Here is a 17,005-nt window from a genome sequence, read left to right as displayed (position 1 = left end):
TTTGTTTGGTTTATTTTTTTAAGAAGTGTAGTATGTGTGGGTAACTGATCAGTTCTTTAGTTGCATGGTGTGAAAGGAGTCGAAGATAAGACATGCGTAAGTACTTTGGGAGTTGATTAAGAGGCAACTATGTGAAGTAACAGAAACAATACAAACCATGCGTTGGCCACACATGAGTGTAATTTATTGTTGAAGAAGCACTAAGTTGGATAAATATACAATTATTTAAAAACTTATTATTTGTTAAATGTTGTAAGTTTGTTTTGGAGCTAAACACTTCCACATCGATTAAGCAATTAAATGGAAACTTACAACCTCCTATGTAGGTTACCCTACGATTGATCATCAATGCATGACTTTTTTTCCCATGAAACAGCTGCCACTGATCTGATGGGATAACTTGGTTGTCATGTCTGTGACAAAGCTCTGTTTTATATTCGCATATTTACATGTATAACCCTAACCTATATTTATCTAGTTATCTTGTCAGTTATTTTATATTAATATATAAATGACATTTAGATAACAGTGTGGATCTATAAATTGTGTGTGATATGTTAATAATTGAGGCTTGTATTTAGTATGTGTTAAATTTAGATTTTTTGTTTTTAACGAAGTACGCATTTAAAGAATGTTAAAGTTTGTTTATTATAATACATTTATTTTTTAGTTACACTTTTCTTAGAGTTTTTTAGTTGTTGTTCTCTTTATAATTATAAGTTGATTCTTTATTTAGATAAAACTGTCTGTTTATTAAAATCAGTGAGACTATATAGTATAAACTTTTATTAAAAAACACAACAACATTGTTAAAAATGTAGTATTCATCTCAATAATGAACTTCCTACAAATGTTTCTATTTTTGATTTTGTTTTATGATTTAATAATATGATAATTTTTGTTGTTTCTTAAAATGCTTTTAAAAAGTGTGTGCATTTTGTGAACTATGAATAGAACGTCAATAAAACATTTGATGTTAATACTCCGATATATTTTATAAACTGACAAAAAACTAAATATTGGTTTTTATAACATGTTTAATGTTGTTACATTCATTGAAAATAGCTGTAAATGCCATATGTTTGCTATATAAGATTATAACTTTAGAGGGATCTTTTCACGCTTTGGTAAATTGACAAAATTGAAAAAAGTTGTTTCAGATTCGCAAATTTTCGTTTTAGTTATGATATTTGTGAGGAAACAGTAATACTGAACAATAACCATGCTCTAATATAGCCATTATATGCATCTTTTGACGATTTTAAAACCTAAAAATTATAAAGCGTTGCAACGCGAAACGATTGAATAATTTGGAGAGTTCTGATTTTGTCGTTAAATTTTGTGCAACGAAGATTGCTTATATAAGGTATAAAATACGTCAAATTTGTGTACACGGCGGAATAGCTCAGTAGGCTAAAGCGTTTTTACTTCAGGACTCTGGCAGGACTCCAGGGGTCACTGGTTCGAAACCTGCTCCGGGCAATGTTCTTTTCCTTTTTTAATTTTATTCTTGATTTTTTACTGGAGCTTTTACGATCCAATGTTTACATTTATCAATATAAAGCATTTAATGAATAAGTAAAAAAAAGCCAAAATCTGTGAAAAGGCCCCTTTAATGCGATCGTAGAATTTTTTTTTTTTTTTTTTGGATACTTTAGGTCGGGATTCTTACAGAAGGTGGTAAATATATAGTTTATTGCTGTCTAATAAAAAAAGCAACGTTTTGTTCTTTGAGGATATCCTTTTGTGCGCTGTCTGAATAAGATTATACAGCTATTGTAGGAAATATAAAGCTTATTAGAAAAAAAACACAAGCATTTAACATGCCTCATTAATTAAGGGAATTTGTTTAATATAACAATTTGTTTGCAATGTCTGATACTCTGTTAAACTATACATGTACGTTAAACAATTCGTATTATACAAATATGCGCCTAGAAAAGTGCTTTTTTATTTAACATCACATGAGCTAATTCAGTGCCTTCGCAAGCAGCTATACAACGATGATATTGTTTCCCATGCTTAAGCTGAAGCGAGTGCAATGAAGAGGGCTTACATTCGTACATGCAAAACACATGTTGAAAAATAAAAAATTCCGAGGGTAACCACTTACATGTACCATTCGGCATTGCAAAACATGTATGCATCTCTTAACAACCACTAGTCCAAAATAATGACATCGATAAAACTACACAACTTATTCCCTAAAAAAACGTTATAGCCTACCGAAGGAGAAAACGTCTCAAGGACATACTTTTGCGTGCCATAATTACACCAGAAGCTATGAACAACGTTTCAGGAGCGTCAGTCACATGCAACATCGATCGTTACCAAACATTCAAGGCATGCCACCAACCCAGACATTGAAGGGCATATCAGCCGCCAAATTGTAAATAAAGGGTACCCATAACTGTAAAACAGCAAATGCAGTATAACTCATACAACAAACGCATTAAGTTTCAAAGGTCTGAACGGAAAACACTTACATTTAATAGGTTCCCCGCTGCATTACATTTTAGCAAAACTGGCCTCATGTTTGATGACATCGTATTGTGCTATATTGAAACTATGAAAATGTTCAGACGAAACACGAAAGCTTCGAGAAACATACAAGCGAAAGCTGCTCAACACTCTTCAGCCGCTTGTAATTTATGAAACGACACATAGAGGCATGATAAACAGAAAAACAGGTTACTGCCTGATCTTTTTGTTATATATCAGCAAGGCTTCGACTAATATAACGGAGAGGCTTGCCGAGCAGTTGTTCTATTCGAACCGAGCCTGATATATTACAAAATGTCCCCGATTATAAAGAAATAATGAAAAAAATCGCTAGAAATCTGCCGTTTTTGCGGGTAATAATATGGTTAAGGTAAAGGTAAATGTCTTTTTTATTATAGTGTCACCCCTATTGAAAGGGCCAGCCAATTTGGCTTATGAGACACCTTTGCGTATATACCATGTACCTCCAAACTCCTATCACTATGCCAGGCGCAAGGCGGATAGAAGTCGGTAACCATTCATGTGTAACGCTTGCGGCTCACGAGCCGGTCATATCGGAACAAGTCCCATGACAAACATCCATCCTTCGACAAACGCTCCCATGGAGTTCGAACCTTCGACCTCCCGATCCTGAGGCGGACGCCTTATCCACTAGGCCACGGCGATCGGTAATATGACTTTTGTCGTTTGACATGGTAATATTGACGTCATGAGCACGCGCGCTTTATATTTGTAAAAAAATGTACAAATGTCATCGCTTTATCGAAAAAATAAACTGTCTATAACACATATATAATCAGTAACAATCAATAAACACAAGGCATAAATATATGTTAAGACTGAATGCCAAACGTTCACTGAACTATGTCTATGTAATATTTTATTTATTTATTTTTAAATTTCTTACTAGTTTATACCGAATTACACCGCTGTAATACATTTATTATCTATTAAATTTCGACTTTTCAGCACAATTCATTTTCAATAAAAATTGAAATTGTATTCATTATTGCGATTAGGTTAGGCTCGGATTCAATCGCAATTTTTGTTTTCATTCCGCTTGGTAAGTCGCAAACGTTATATCAGTCTTTTAAAACAAATAAACCCGGTCGTTGAACCAACTCGTTTAAACTTTACGACACACTGGTAATAATTACTATATATGTGTTACTAAACATGCGACCTTTAACTTGTGTTTGATTTATTATCACAAATGTGTTGAATTTTACTTAGTATTGTAATTGTACAGTTATTTTATTTGTATGCACTTTATTAGATATTATTTCAAATGGAGCTTACTAAACATAAAGCAGTGGTTATTCAGTAAATTCGGTCTCGTGGGGATTCAGTACTACCGGGAGAAGGTTGTAATTTCGAGTGGCAAACCCGTGAGTGTTCTTCAAACTGACAACACATTGCACTGCGCTCGACAATCCACAATTAAGCAGCTTGCCAGGGGTTTAGGTTCAGTAACAAAACGTGTGAGGTTTTAGCTTAACCAACCATACCGGCAGTGGATGCAGAGAATCTGGAAATAAAGAAACCCTATTGCAATGCGGTCAGCAGTGATTCTGTTGATGTCGATGTATTTCGTAGTCTTCATTAAACTTCAGCAAGCTGACGCTTTGTTGGTACGTTTTAAAAGCTACTGCTAAAGATGTCAAACAGAAAATAATAAACGTTAAATACGTCACACTGATATATAGCAAAGATAAGATTTATGAGCATATGACAAGTCGTTTGACATTAAGTACAACATTGAATCATGTGCCTCTACGTGTACATGGGCGTGTGTAAACGACAACAGCACTGTAGCACTGCCACATCAACACCAACACTTACTTTATTCAGCAGTTATTTTTCTCTAAGCCCCATTTTTACATAGTATTCATGAAAAATTGAAACATTAGAACAATTAATACTGAAAAGTATAGTTAACTATAAATCAGAATGATTTAAAACAAACATACATATTTTTCTTAAACAAAAATAAAACAACAACAACTGTCCATCACTGGGATTGCCTACTTATATCCCGTATAGCATACGATGATATGCAAAGATACTGTTATGGTCTCTTAGTTAATAATCTTTTTGTCATAGGTACACCTTAGTCTGATAACAACAAGCTATACTTGACACTAACGTGAGTTTATACATAAATTTTCTGGCGGTTAAGGTAACACCATATATTGAACCAGTTGTACTTGGGGTCCCTAATACACAGTACGAATATTCGACATAATAAAAAAGTTCACATTAATAATCCTGACCACAACACTAAGGTATTGATAATGATAAAGTTATATCCGATGTTCATTTGCTCAAGTTAAATAGCACATTCAAATGTATGATACCTAGTCAATTACAACATGAATAGATGAATTACATTTAAATAACCTACATTATAGTTATGGGCTTAAGAACGTCGTTCGATAGCGACGTACGGCTAAAACTGCAATATCTACTAAATTATTTCAATATCACAAATGGGTGTCAAACCTTAATAAAAGATAAACGAATTTCGAGTTTCGTTAACTTAAACTTGTTTTTATTTCCCGAAAACTCAAAATATTATTATTAACTTTTGTGTATTGATGGAAACCGTAAGTCTGTATACTTTACAATAAAAATTTGTTTATGTTATCATTGGATATTTTATCCAAGTTCTTGTTGTATTCCTATGTAATGCATACAGAGTATATTTACACGTGCTTTTACAGGACGTATATTAATGTTTACATGGCATGTTGTACATCATTTTCAATACCTTATGTGCAACAGTTCGATACGCGAGTAAGACCGTATTTTTTTGTTTTGCTTTTCACAATAACATCGCAAGCAATATCAAATCACCATAAAGGCGCCCAGTCCGATATCGAGTCTTACCATCAATAACATTTATTAACCGCATATAAATTGCAATTGCTTCAATATTTACAACAATTAACAAGTTTCATATAAAAATGTTTCTTTGTTCTCACGGTTTGAACCTTGCAACCCAACACTATTCCAGCTATGCAACTTTTGAATGATAACACGAAAGAAAAGTATGCATAATCCAGTATCAGCAAAAGGGACTTTAAATTATATTTTACCTTTTTTCAATAATGAACCTGACTAAAAGACAATAATGTTACATTTTAGAATTACACTGCTTGCCTGTAAGCATTTACAAACGAATATGCAGTCACTTTGTTGAGATTTGCTAATTTTGTGAATTACGCTTATGTATCAAGTTTATCATATATCTCATTAGTAAATTTATTAACAATTATCTATAAGTCTATGCAAGCAATCATCTTTTTCGCATGCGTTTGTTTGAAACAAGCCCGTTTTATTTCTTTGTGAGTGTCGCGTGAGTTTAGTCCTGTTCGTAAATATTGGGCAAAGGTGACTAATTAATAAAAGACATCATTTGTATTTCATGAGATTTTTATATTTCTTATGCAGTTTGAGTTAAACATTATTTTAAAAAATAATTGCCATAGTTCAGCTGACGTTGGCGAACACTTAACCCTATTTAAGCATTAAGTTAAATTTATATCCGCATCAAATCCCTGACAATGCTCATATTGATCATGTTCAAAGTGAGTATTTCCTATGTATAGACACATTTTGTATGTATCATTTAATACTCGAGTCAACTTGAGTATGGGTATCGATAGTTCACATATGAATATACTTAAGTTTGCCCTTAATGCCTTTATGGAAATATTCATATGTTGTTTACTTTAAATTTTTAATTACCTATGCCTTAAGCCACACAACTTATTTGGCATAGTAAATTTAAGTAAAAATAAGAAACACATTGTATCAATGCAAATTAGAATATATATTGGGGTTACAAGGTAGTAATCCGTCTTTTTTTTGCGCTTTAAAACTTAAAAATAATCGCGTTTGTAGAAATGGACGTATACGTCTAGAAATCCTATTTTATGTTTTCAAAGCGTTACAGTTTGAAAAATTATAAATTACTTGCTAACTAGGCTATAGATTCAATTTTATCTATGCCTATAAGAATATATCTGGTGGTTAAAAGGTAGAAATCCGTCTTTTTGCGCTTTTAAACTTAAAAATAATCGCGTTTGTCGAAATTGACGTATATGTATAGAAATCCAACGTTCGGTTTAAAAGCGGTACCGTTTTAAAAATAATAAATTACTTGCTAACTAGGCTATAGATTAAATTTATCTATGCCAATTAGAATATATCTGGTGGTAACAAGGTAGAAATTCGTCTTTTTTCGCTTTAAAACTTAAAAAAATCGCGTTTGTCGAAATGGAAATATACGTATAGAAATTCTACTTTCGGTTTTAAAAGCGTTTGAAAAATAATAAATTACTTGCTAACTAGTCTATGGATTAAATGACAATTTGAACAGTTTCAAATTTCATCTGATTTTGATTAACATGTTTTGATTAACATGTATTTTATTTCAAAGTGTGTGGCTCTAATGAATACAATGGCAAGTAGTATCGATTGCGAGGTTAATTTACTGCGACTGTTTTAAGAAAATCCATTATAATACCATATACTATTCGTTACATTTAAATCATGCTGAATGTGTTCAAACATACAAATACTATTCAGCTATTACGATATATTAGCGTATTTGTTACTTTGCTAATACACTTGTAAATGTTCATACTGTACAAGGTTTTCGCCGGATTATTTTTTTGTAAATCCCTAGTTAAATTGGTTGTAATTAAAAATGCATTTTGAACGCACATTCATTAATTCCATACAATAATTATATATAAGGAACTACTGCGAAGACAGGCTGGGTTCCGTGCGTCAGTTTACTACTTGTTTAAACGTACTGTAGTCTTTTATCCGAAGTTTTAATAAACACGCGATTATTGAATAAGGCTTATAGTATTCACACTACATTTATTTAAAAATTAACGGTTAATCTTCCTTGAGGTTAAAAAAATACCCCTCGAAACGACACTCAATTCATCATGTCCATTGTTGTGGCAGAAAAATAGACGTGAATCTGCCATTACACGTGAACACGTTATCCTCCAAAAACTCGTCTCAATCCTTAGCGTACATACTTATAACATGACAGCGTTATTATCTAACCTTTACAGTTTATTTGTTAACATTATTTCCTTCCATACAGCCCTTAACTGCGTGTGCTACATTAATGACTGAATATTATCCCGCCTGTGTATACTCGTTATATTAGAGGCGAATACCAGTCAAAATATACTACACGTACTACTGCCTGTAAATTTATGGACGAATTAGAAAATATTGTTCACGATTTTGGTTTAAAGCGAAAACATCAAAATAATACGAATACAATCACACATGTTTGTAATATTTTAAATAATCTTATATTGAAAGTTGTATATCGTGATTTGTTTAAGAGCTCCTTTGGAGTAATTTTAAATAAACTTCCTGATAGACTTCAAACTTCCTCATTCATGGTTGAATGATTATAAATGCAGTACGTTTCATTAATTTACAAAACTTCCTTGTATATCGTTAAGACTACTCAGTTCTAAGATATTCATCGGGTTTTAAATCGCATGTATAATTGAAAGCTTCTTTAACGAACATTTATGAATGCCCTACCATAATTCTGTATAAAAAATACTGTGAAGACTGGCTGTGTTCAGTGCGCCAGTCTACTATTTGTTAAATCGTAATCTTATATACGAAGTTCTAATTAAAGCGCGATTATTGAATTAAGCTTACAGTATTCACACCCAATTTGTTTTTAGACTTAACGGTTACTCTTTCGTGAGGTTTTAAAAATTTCTCCATAAACCACATCAATTCATCATGTTCATCTATGTAGCAGAAAAAAACGTGAATCTGCCAGTACACGAAAACACGTTACCCTACAAAAACGTCTCAATGTTTAGCGTACATAATTATAATATGAAAGCGCAATTATCTTACCTTTACAAATTGATGTGTTAACATTACTTTGTTCCATACAGCCCTAACCTGCGTGTACTAGATGATTGACTTGACTGAATAATTGCCCGCCTTTGTATACTCGTTATATTTGAGGCGAATACCGGTCAAAATATACTACCAGTGTAAATATAAAGACAAGAAAATATTGATCACGAATTTGGTTTTAAGCGAAACCATAAAACAAAATAAAAATATAATTATACAGGTTATTAATATTTAAAATAACAGTATATTAAAAGTTGTATATATGTCGTGATTTATTTTAAGCGTTCATTTAGAGTTATTTTAAATTAACTTCCTTATTGACTTTAAACTTCCTGATTCAGGGCTGAATGACCATCGATGCAGTACGTTTAATTTATTCACAAACGCGTTATTGTTTATTGTTAAAAAACTCAGTTGTGAGATATGTATCAGTATAAGCAGACATGATATTATATTGTGTGACTTTTTGTATAAAATCAATTTCTTTGAGATTGAAAACTTGTATTTAAGCAAACTGAAAAAAATATGGCGACGATTTATATTATTGGCAGTGTGATTATTTGTGGAACCATCGCTGTGCAAGGTAATAGCTTTGTGAAATTCATTATAATATTGTTGACAAAATCAAACTAATTATGATCATGCTATCACATGCGTTACATTAATTCTTATATTATAATTGATAACCTATGACCTATTTATATTTGTATTTCATTGTAGGTCAATCATCGTGTTCCGACAAGTGTTCGAACTGCTCCATAGGGAAGTGCTTAAGCTGCATCGATGGTTTCTATATCAGTAGTAATAGTAAGGATTGTGTGCAGTGTAACAGCTTAAACTGCAGGACATGTGAAACGAGTGGTGTGTGTACATCCTGTAAGTCGGGATACTTTGGTGCATCATGTGCTAATCCCTGTAGAGATGGGTGCATCAATAGTACATGTGATTGGAACACAGGTCAGTGTCAGTGTAAAGACGGGTTTTATTTATTGTATTGCAACGGGGCTTGCTCGGATAGATGTCAAGATGTGTGTGATAAAACGAGTGGTATATGTAGATGTCGACCAGGATTACATGGACTATCTTGTCACTTGTCATGTTTGAGTTGGTGTGCTGAATGCACAAACTCAACGTCCTGCTCTTTGTGTCCAGCTGGAAAATATGGAGCAACATGCAATATTCATTGTAACACAGTCTGCAGCGATGGATCGTGTGACATTCATACTGGTCTGTGTACGAAATCATGCTCTGTTAACTGTCATGATTGTGTGGACGGAGACAAGTGCACGAGTTGTGTCAGCGGATATTATGGAACAAAATGTGAAAGGCAATGTCCAGTCAATTGTCAACAAGGTTGTTACCTAAATACAGGTTTGTGTACATCCTGTAGGTCGGGATTTTTTGGTGCTTCATGTGCTAATTCTTGTGGAACTGGGTGCAACCATAGAATATGTGATTGGAACACAGGCCAGTGTCAGTGTAAAGACGGGCACTATTCATTGTATTGCAATATGGCTTGCTCTGGTAAGTGTCAAGATGTGTGTGATAAAACGAGTGGCATGTGCCGATGTCTACCCGGATTCTATGGACAACATTGTCACAGCCCTTGTTGGAGTCGGTGTGCTGAATGTACAAACTCAACGTCCTGCTCTGTGTGTCCAGCTGGAAAATATGGACCAATTTGCAATATTGATTGTAATACAACCTGCAGCGATGGATCGTGTGACATACATACTGGTCTGTGTACGAAATCATGCCCTGTCAACTGTCATGATTGTGTGGATGGAGACAAGTGCACGAGTTGTGTCAGCGGATATTATGGGACAAAGTGTGAAAAGCCGTGTCCTTCACATTGTCTAGATAATATATGTGGTAAAACAAATGGTCATTGCCACGACTGTATTCATGGATACTCTGGAGTGATGTGCAACGTTTCTCTATGTCCTGATAATTGTTTGAGTTGTATCGGCTTTCAGTGCAATACCACAGGTAGTAAATGTACTAGTGAAGGTTTGTGCATTAACGGATGTGTAACAGACTTCATAGGACCGTCATGTGACAGAACGTGCCCCACACACTGTGCACCTGTGCTGAATGGTAGCAGGTGCTCTAGCGACGGAGTATGTCACAATGGATGTGTGCTTCATTATTACGGCAGTTGGTGTGAGAACGCGTGTCCAGCACAGTGTCTATCGGTTGGTACGGGAAACAGATGCGTTGACAATGGTACATGTAGAGCAGGCTGTATTGCAGGGTACTCGGGAGAAAGATGCGGTAGGATTAAACAAATTTATATTATACATTGACCGTGAATTAATATTGTATGGTCCCGTTTAAAAAGGGATGTATAATAGCTCGAAAATTTCATCATACAACTAGCTAATAATAGATGTCAGCTTAATACCATGACTGAATGCGTTTACCAGTCAGTTCTCATGAAATAGTTTTAAATATTGATCCTTAAATTGAAAACTTTGTAAAACATGGCCAAATTAATAGCACGTCGGCTCTCTAACTCAAGGAGTTTCAATGGAATCATCATGCCACTTGATAGGAGTAGTACTCATTATATATCGCCCAGGTTGGATCATTGGCTAGAACGCCTAGAGCACTTCTGAATTATTACCAATGAATTAAAAACATGGCCAAGTTAGAATGGTTGCTCTCTTACTATTGTGTTACCATTATATCTAACCCCCAATCGATAAATAGCAAGATCGTTGCAAAACTTCTGAATAATGTCCCTTAATTTAACAGAATGCGCTATCTACAATCGATTTTTTTTAATGAAAATATCATTAACGTTCGTATCGATATATATGGTCATTTAGATTCGAGCACGTTTGATAACGTACCAGATCGCCTGAAGTAGTTATGAATTATAGCCATTGCATTACCAAACAATTATACCATTTTAAGAAGCCGAAGAAGTTTTTGTTCTGATATTTCTTAAACGCATGCTTTTTTTCAATAGAGCACCGGGCTGACGCATTCCTCCCGGACGACAGTAAATCTGCCAGTACAGCTGGAATGGTGGCTGGTTCGTTTTTTGGTGGGGTGGCCCTTACAATTGCATGTGGGGTGATCGCGCTCGTAGTGTGGATGAAAAGGTATATTGTGTTTTAATATTTACTTGTGAACATATTGCATTTATACAATACTTGTTCTGTCGGTTTTTTTAGCACAGTTTTCACTCATTTTATTATAAATATGAGATATATGCATTAACATTAATTTCAGGAAGAAACCTACACCTTCCAATGAATATTATAATACACAGACTTTTGGAGCCGGTAAGATATATACAAATAAATGTTAAAGTTTGAGAGGTAGTCATTTTGTCATTTGGTGTTTAATTTATTTAAATTTGTATAAACATGACAAGACTTCATTTTTACGGAAATACTAATAAATAAAAAAAATAAATATCGCAAACACTCAAAACTGTGATAATTTGGGATGACAAATTTTTACTTAGAAAGGTATAACGATCTTTATTGAACTCAACATATGAAAGAAAAATGGTTATTAATTCAAATTTATTATATAATTTGTTATCTAACTTGACTTAAAATGGTTTCCGAGCATTATTTATTTGCAATCACATAGGAATATACCTGCGGTATATTTGAGCCCGACGTAAAGTATTATTGTCCAATTGATCTATACAGAAAATTTCAATTTTGGTGATATAAGTGTTATTCATGGTGTTATTTGTTTTATCTATCGGATTAAAAATAAATAAATTCCTATTTCTATCATCGAAGCTAGATATTTAGTATGTAATTAATAAAGTTATAAGATCCCATGTCATGTAATTAAAACTGGACACTAATTTTGTATGTTTAAGAGCAAGCAGTTGATCATTTTCGATAGACAAACTATAAAAGCAACTTATCATTTTTGAACACGCACCTTCCGTTTATAGGCAATGAAGCTTCAAATCATGACCAACCAAAATCAGATGCCGAGTCCAACTACACATCTTTGGGTGGCAATCAGGAAGAAAGACATACGTATTCAAGTCTGGACCAATAATATTCGTGAAGAACGTTACTGTTTGTGTCATCTTAAAATCGACATTGTTTTTTTTAACAATACAGTTGCATATCGACAAATATAACAATACGGATACATGTATGAGTTTCATGTTCAAAGAATTTTACAATTACACAATTTATCGTTTCAATTCAAAATGTGACTCTGGTAAAGCTATTGATAAATATACAAAAACTATATTTTACTCATCGTTTACGGCCGATACTATTGTGAAAATGTTACACAATTCATGCCATATTTATGCCTTTAAGATAAGGAATGCATGTATGTTCTTCTTGACTATGAATGTTCCAAATTTTGACTACATATCGCAAAGGCATAAATTGTTCCAATGTTTGTTTAAGTTAATGCTATGAATATGATAATGATAATTTAATTGTGTTTTAGTACGTATGTTAGAGAATATTATAACATATTTCTACTTGTTTAGAGTTATAATTTTTGTTGGGGGCTTATCCAAGAGGCAAATAAATTTAATTTGCATTGTCCATGTAACAAAAACTTACTGAACAACACAGAACTTATCTACAAAAATACAACTCCAAAGACATCATCAAGGAATCAAATTCACCATACAAAAGCCATTTATTTAAGACAATGGACCGATTGCTTACACCAGAGAGGACAATACAGATGAAAACACAATAATATACAAACACAATTATATAAAATTGACTTGATACATAAACCGAAATTGCAATTTGCTGAAACATTTAACAATTTAATTCCAATTAAATTAAAAGGTAGTTTCTTGCTACGTTGTACTTGGTATATTGTAAGCAAACATTCTCGAACTGAGTAGGGCAATGTTTTATACACTCGGCGTTGTAGTGGTAATGGCAGACATCTATCACTAAACATTTCATTTCGCTCGTAGCTGGTTTATTAAATATATATTTTGTTACTAAATCAGTGCTTATATTGACTAAGCGGATCACATTTGATGTAAATATCAATATTCATATTTAAACTTTGATTGCAACTCTAATGAACGATACTCATTATAACTATTTATTTTTTACAAGTGTATATTAAAAGAATAAGTCGTACTATAATAATCATTATTGTATAAATACATGAATTTTATAAAAGCGAATATAAAGAATAAAAAACTATCATTAAAAATATGATTTTTTATTTCGTTTTCCACCATGTTCGTGTTAGAAATATATTTTATAATTTATATACTGTATATACATAAAAGTTATTAATGAAATTATAATGTATATAATTGCGTTTGTTTGCATTACGAAACTTAAGTCTTGATAGAAGATTATTTTCTCACGAATTGTACAGCAGAGCATGCAACTAATGGAACATTTAAAAGCTGTCCCGTATCGCCCTGGTAAGTTATATGAATGGGAACAAATAAACACTGCACATCAACGTAGCTCATAACCATCAATGTTGTCAATGGTTTTTAATATAACCTTCCTATGTTAACAAAACACATCTCTACAAACAGCTCTTCTAATGCAAACGTTTAATGTTTCGTCAGAAACGGATCGAGATGGCAACTTTGAGTTGTATAGGTCGTAATATGTGATCATTTTCTACCTGGCTGATTTTGAATCGTTCAAATACAAAGCTCATGCACGGATAGACCGCGTGTCTGAATGGCAACCACGTGCAAAAAGATATGTTACTATTATTGCTATTTTTTCGAATTTGGTAGTGCATTCTGATAAACAAAATCGCAAAATCAGTGTAGATGTTTAATTTAAAAAAGACCTGTACTATAAGATGATTGGCGGCTGTTGGATCATTTTCACTAATACCAGCTCGTAACGCAAGTGGAGAAAATGTATTTAACATGTATCACAATTGCACATTTTTAGAATCTAACACGTTCTTTCATTTTATATCATATGCTAAAAAAGAAATTTAGAAATAATATATGTAAGCGAGAGATTGGATAGCTACACACGAATTCCATGGACGAGTTTTATAAATCATGGTATGAATGAACAACGAGTGTCCGTTCTTTGTTATCACATGCTTTTAAAGAAGCAAAGAAACTCATTAATTAAGTTACCGTTTTGGTGAAATCCTTAGAGATGCAAATGAAGCGTGACTTCCCTTCACGTTTAAGCGTCATTTCAATAAACTAAACTTACGCAATTTGTCCGTCTTGCTAAAAGTAGCCAATTAGACTCTCAGTGGATATATTGAATCTAAAACAAAGATTAGCATGTGATAAAACTGACATTATTAACCAATATTGTATTATTAAACATTGCTGTAATTTGTATCAAATTGTTGTATAGGCCCAACCAAATAACACGTGTACTTTATAAAAACGTTAACGCATCCTTTTTCCGAAATGGTTGAACAACCAACTGGCTTTTATCATAATGGGTTTTCGATGACAAAATAGTTTTACGTTATGTTATTGTGTGACCTTGTTATTTAGAGTGATATTGCTAGTTAACATATTATTCATCAAATGGTAGATCCATTGGAAAAGAATATTAACCAATTATTCTAGTCCACCAAACAAATGTGTACGAAATATGTCTAGTTATTATCGATAAATTATCAAACAACTCATTCTTCGTAGAAGGGCCACTGAATATGCAAACACCTACACTCAGTTTAACATGTGTAATACTTTTTTCAGGAAAACATGCTTCCATCTTATTGTTATTACTATGTGTTTTGTTTTTTATGTAAATAATATATACATACGAACAATTACTAGCACGTTCTTTGTCTTGTATTACAATTTACTAACTATCCATATCCAACTAATGCATACAGTCAATTACTATTTGTTAGTGCGTTCTATGCTAATTATATGTAAAATTTACCTGTCATAAACTATAACATATGTATACATTCCTTACATATACGGAAATTTATTTTTTCATATTATCGAATATTCCTTTAAAATCTTTATTTAACTTTCCGTTCTTTGCCTTGATTATTTTCTATACACATCCTGCATTTAAATACCCCAACATTGTTTTTGTGCAAGAAGTTGTATTTGTTTAATTCCCTCAATGTCAGATTATATTATACTCGTTAATACAAGCGAATGGGATTATTACTGGTAATTCGGTATTAACAATACATACTTATTTACAGTATTTTTAACAGAGGCAGTAGGGAATTAAAGACCACATTGATAAATATTAAAAATGGAGTGAGTGTTTAGTTGCTATCAATGAATAGACTTTTGTTATAATTATTGAATATCAACATTTAACAGAGCATGCGTATTTGCCAAGTTAACTAATTGAACTATGCCATTGACATTTAGATGAGTGGCGCATTAATCAATACACTAATTTTACAGTTAGACAAAGATCTCTGGAGAAACATATAACCCGTCCTATTAAGAAATCAGGTTACTTTTACATTGAAAGAAAGAATGTCAACACCTTACGCAATACATGACACGACGGACGACATAGGGGTTAAATATTCGTCGAAAATAAGTAATTGCAGACAAAAAAACATAGTAATAAAACACCAGTTTTGTATCATTTGAAACATGCCCAACGATTTAATACGATGTACCTCCATAACGTATGATAAGAACTGACAGGAGCACAATTACACGTTTTATTAATTTGTGAGATAATCGTGGTATATGGACATAAGCTTAACATTAATCCCCGCAACTTCGATATGGGGAGATGTTTCTAAATGATGTTTCACGGTGTGTTATCATGCCTTACTATTTGAACCTATAGTTTACAATATAACGCATTTGATCATATGTGTTATAGAAAAGTTCGAAAACGTTTAAACAGTGCCTAAGATTATGTATGATAACCTAAACATACCAAATTATCTCATAAATATGATCGGAATATTCATAATATATCTCGATCACATACATAACATGAATCGTCAAAACAGAAACCTACAAACATTTCATTCGTTTATAAATCAGTATTCGGATCATTCTGTTAAACTGATCAAGTAATGTCTTATTCAGAAATTTTATCTTATACATTACCATAAATTAATGTTCATCTGAAGTCCAGTACAAAAACATAAACCTAAACTCAACGGACACACAGACATACGCATCTGAACATCCACCAACACACAGAGGGTAAACCTTAAGTCCCCTCTGATCAAAGACCAGTAGGGGAATAATAATAACTTTGTTTATAATTTTCAATAAGGCAACATTGTTTACAAAGATGTGCTGCAGTCCAGTACATGAGTTCAGTCCACGAGTCCAGTCCATGAGTCCAGTCCACGAGTCCAGTCCAGTCCAGTCCATGAGTCCAGTCTAGGTTTTCAAGACTGCCGTTTTCTCTGGAACCGCGAGTTATTTATTACAGGTTAAATATGACTGTTGAACTTTGACATTATTATTGGTTTAATTTCCACTGGAAACGCGATTCATTAATTTCATGTGAAATAACACTGTTTAACTTTGGGATTATTATGGCCTCATTCAAACTGATTGTAAAGCACTTTTCACAAAATTAATTATTTTAAACATAACCAAGTATGATGCATTAATTGAACACACACATGTATTAATTTTTTTTGCAGTCAC

The 17,005-nt window shown here is 32.9% G+C and overlaps 1 protein-coding gene across 1 annotated transcript; it reads left to right on the top strand.

Annotated features, from left to right (window-relative positions):
- The first annotated feature begins 8,949 nt into the window (after positions 1 to 8,949).
- On the top strand, positions 8,950 to 16,736 carry LOC127848974 (multiple epidermal growth factor-like domains protein 10). Its single transcript, XM_052381702.1, has 4 exons — positions 8,950 to 9,007; positions 9,577 to 10,698; positions 11,399 to 11,534; positions 16,652 to 16,736. The coding sequence occupies exons 1-4, from the start codon at positions 8,950 to 8,952 to the stop codon at positions 16,734 to 16,736; spliced, it is 1,401 nt and encodes a 466-aa protein (XP_052237662.1).
- The last annotated feature ends 269 nt before the right edge of the window (positions 16,737 to 17,005 follow it).

Source organism: Dreissena polymorpha, chromosome 10 (assembly GCF_020536995.1).
Source record: "Dreissena polymorpha isolate Duluth1 chromosome 10, UMN_Dpol_1.0, whole genome shotgun sequence".
Taxonomy (NCBI): domain Eukaryota; kingdom Metazoa; phylum Mollusca; class Bivalvia; order Myida; family Dreissenidae; genus Dreissena; species Dreissena polymorpha.
Note: the sequence above shows the minus strand (reverse complement) of the source record. Positions and strands in the feature narration are given on the sequence as shown.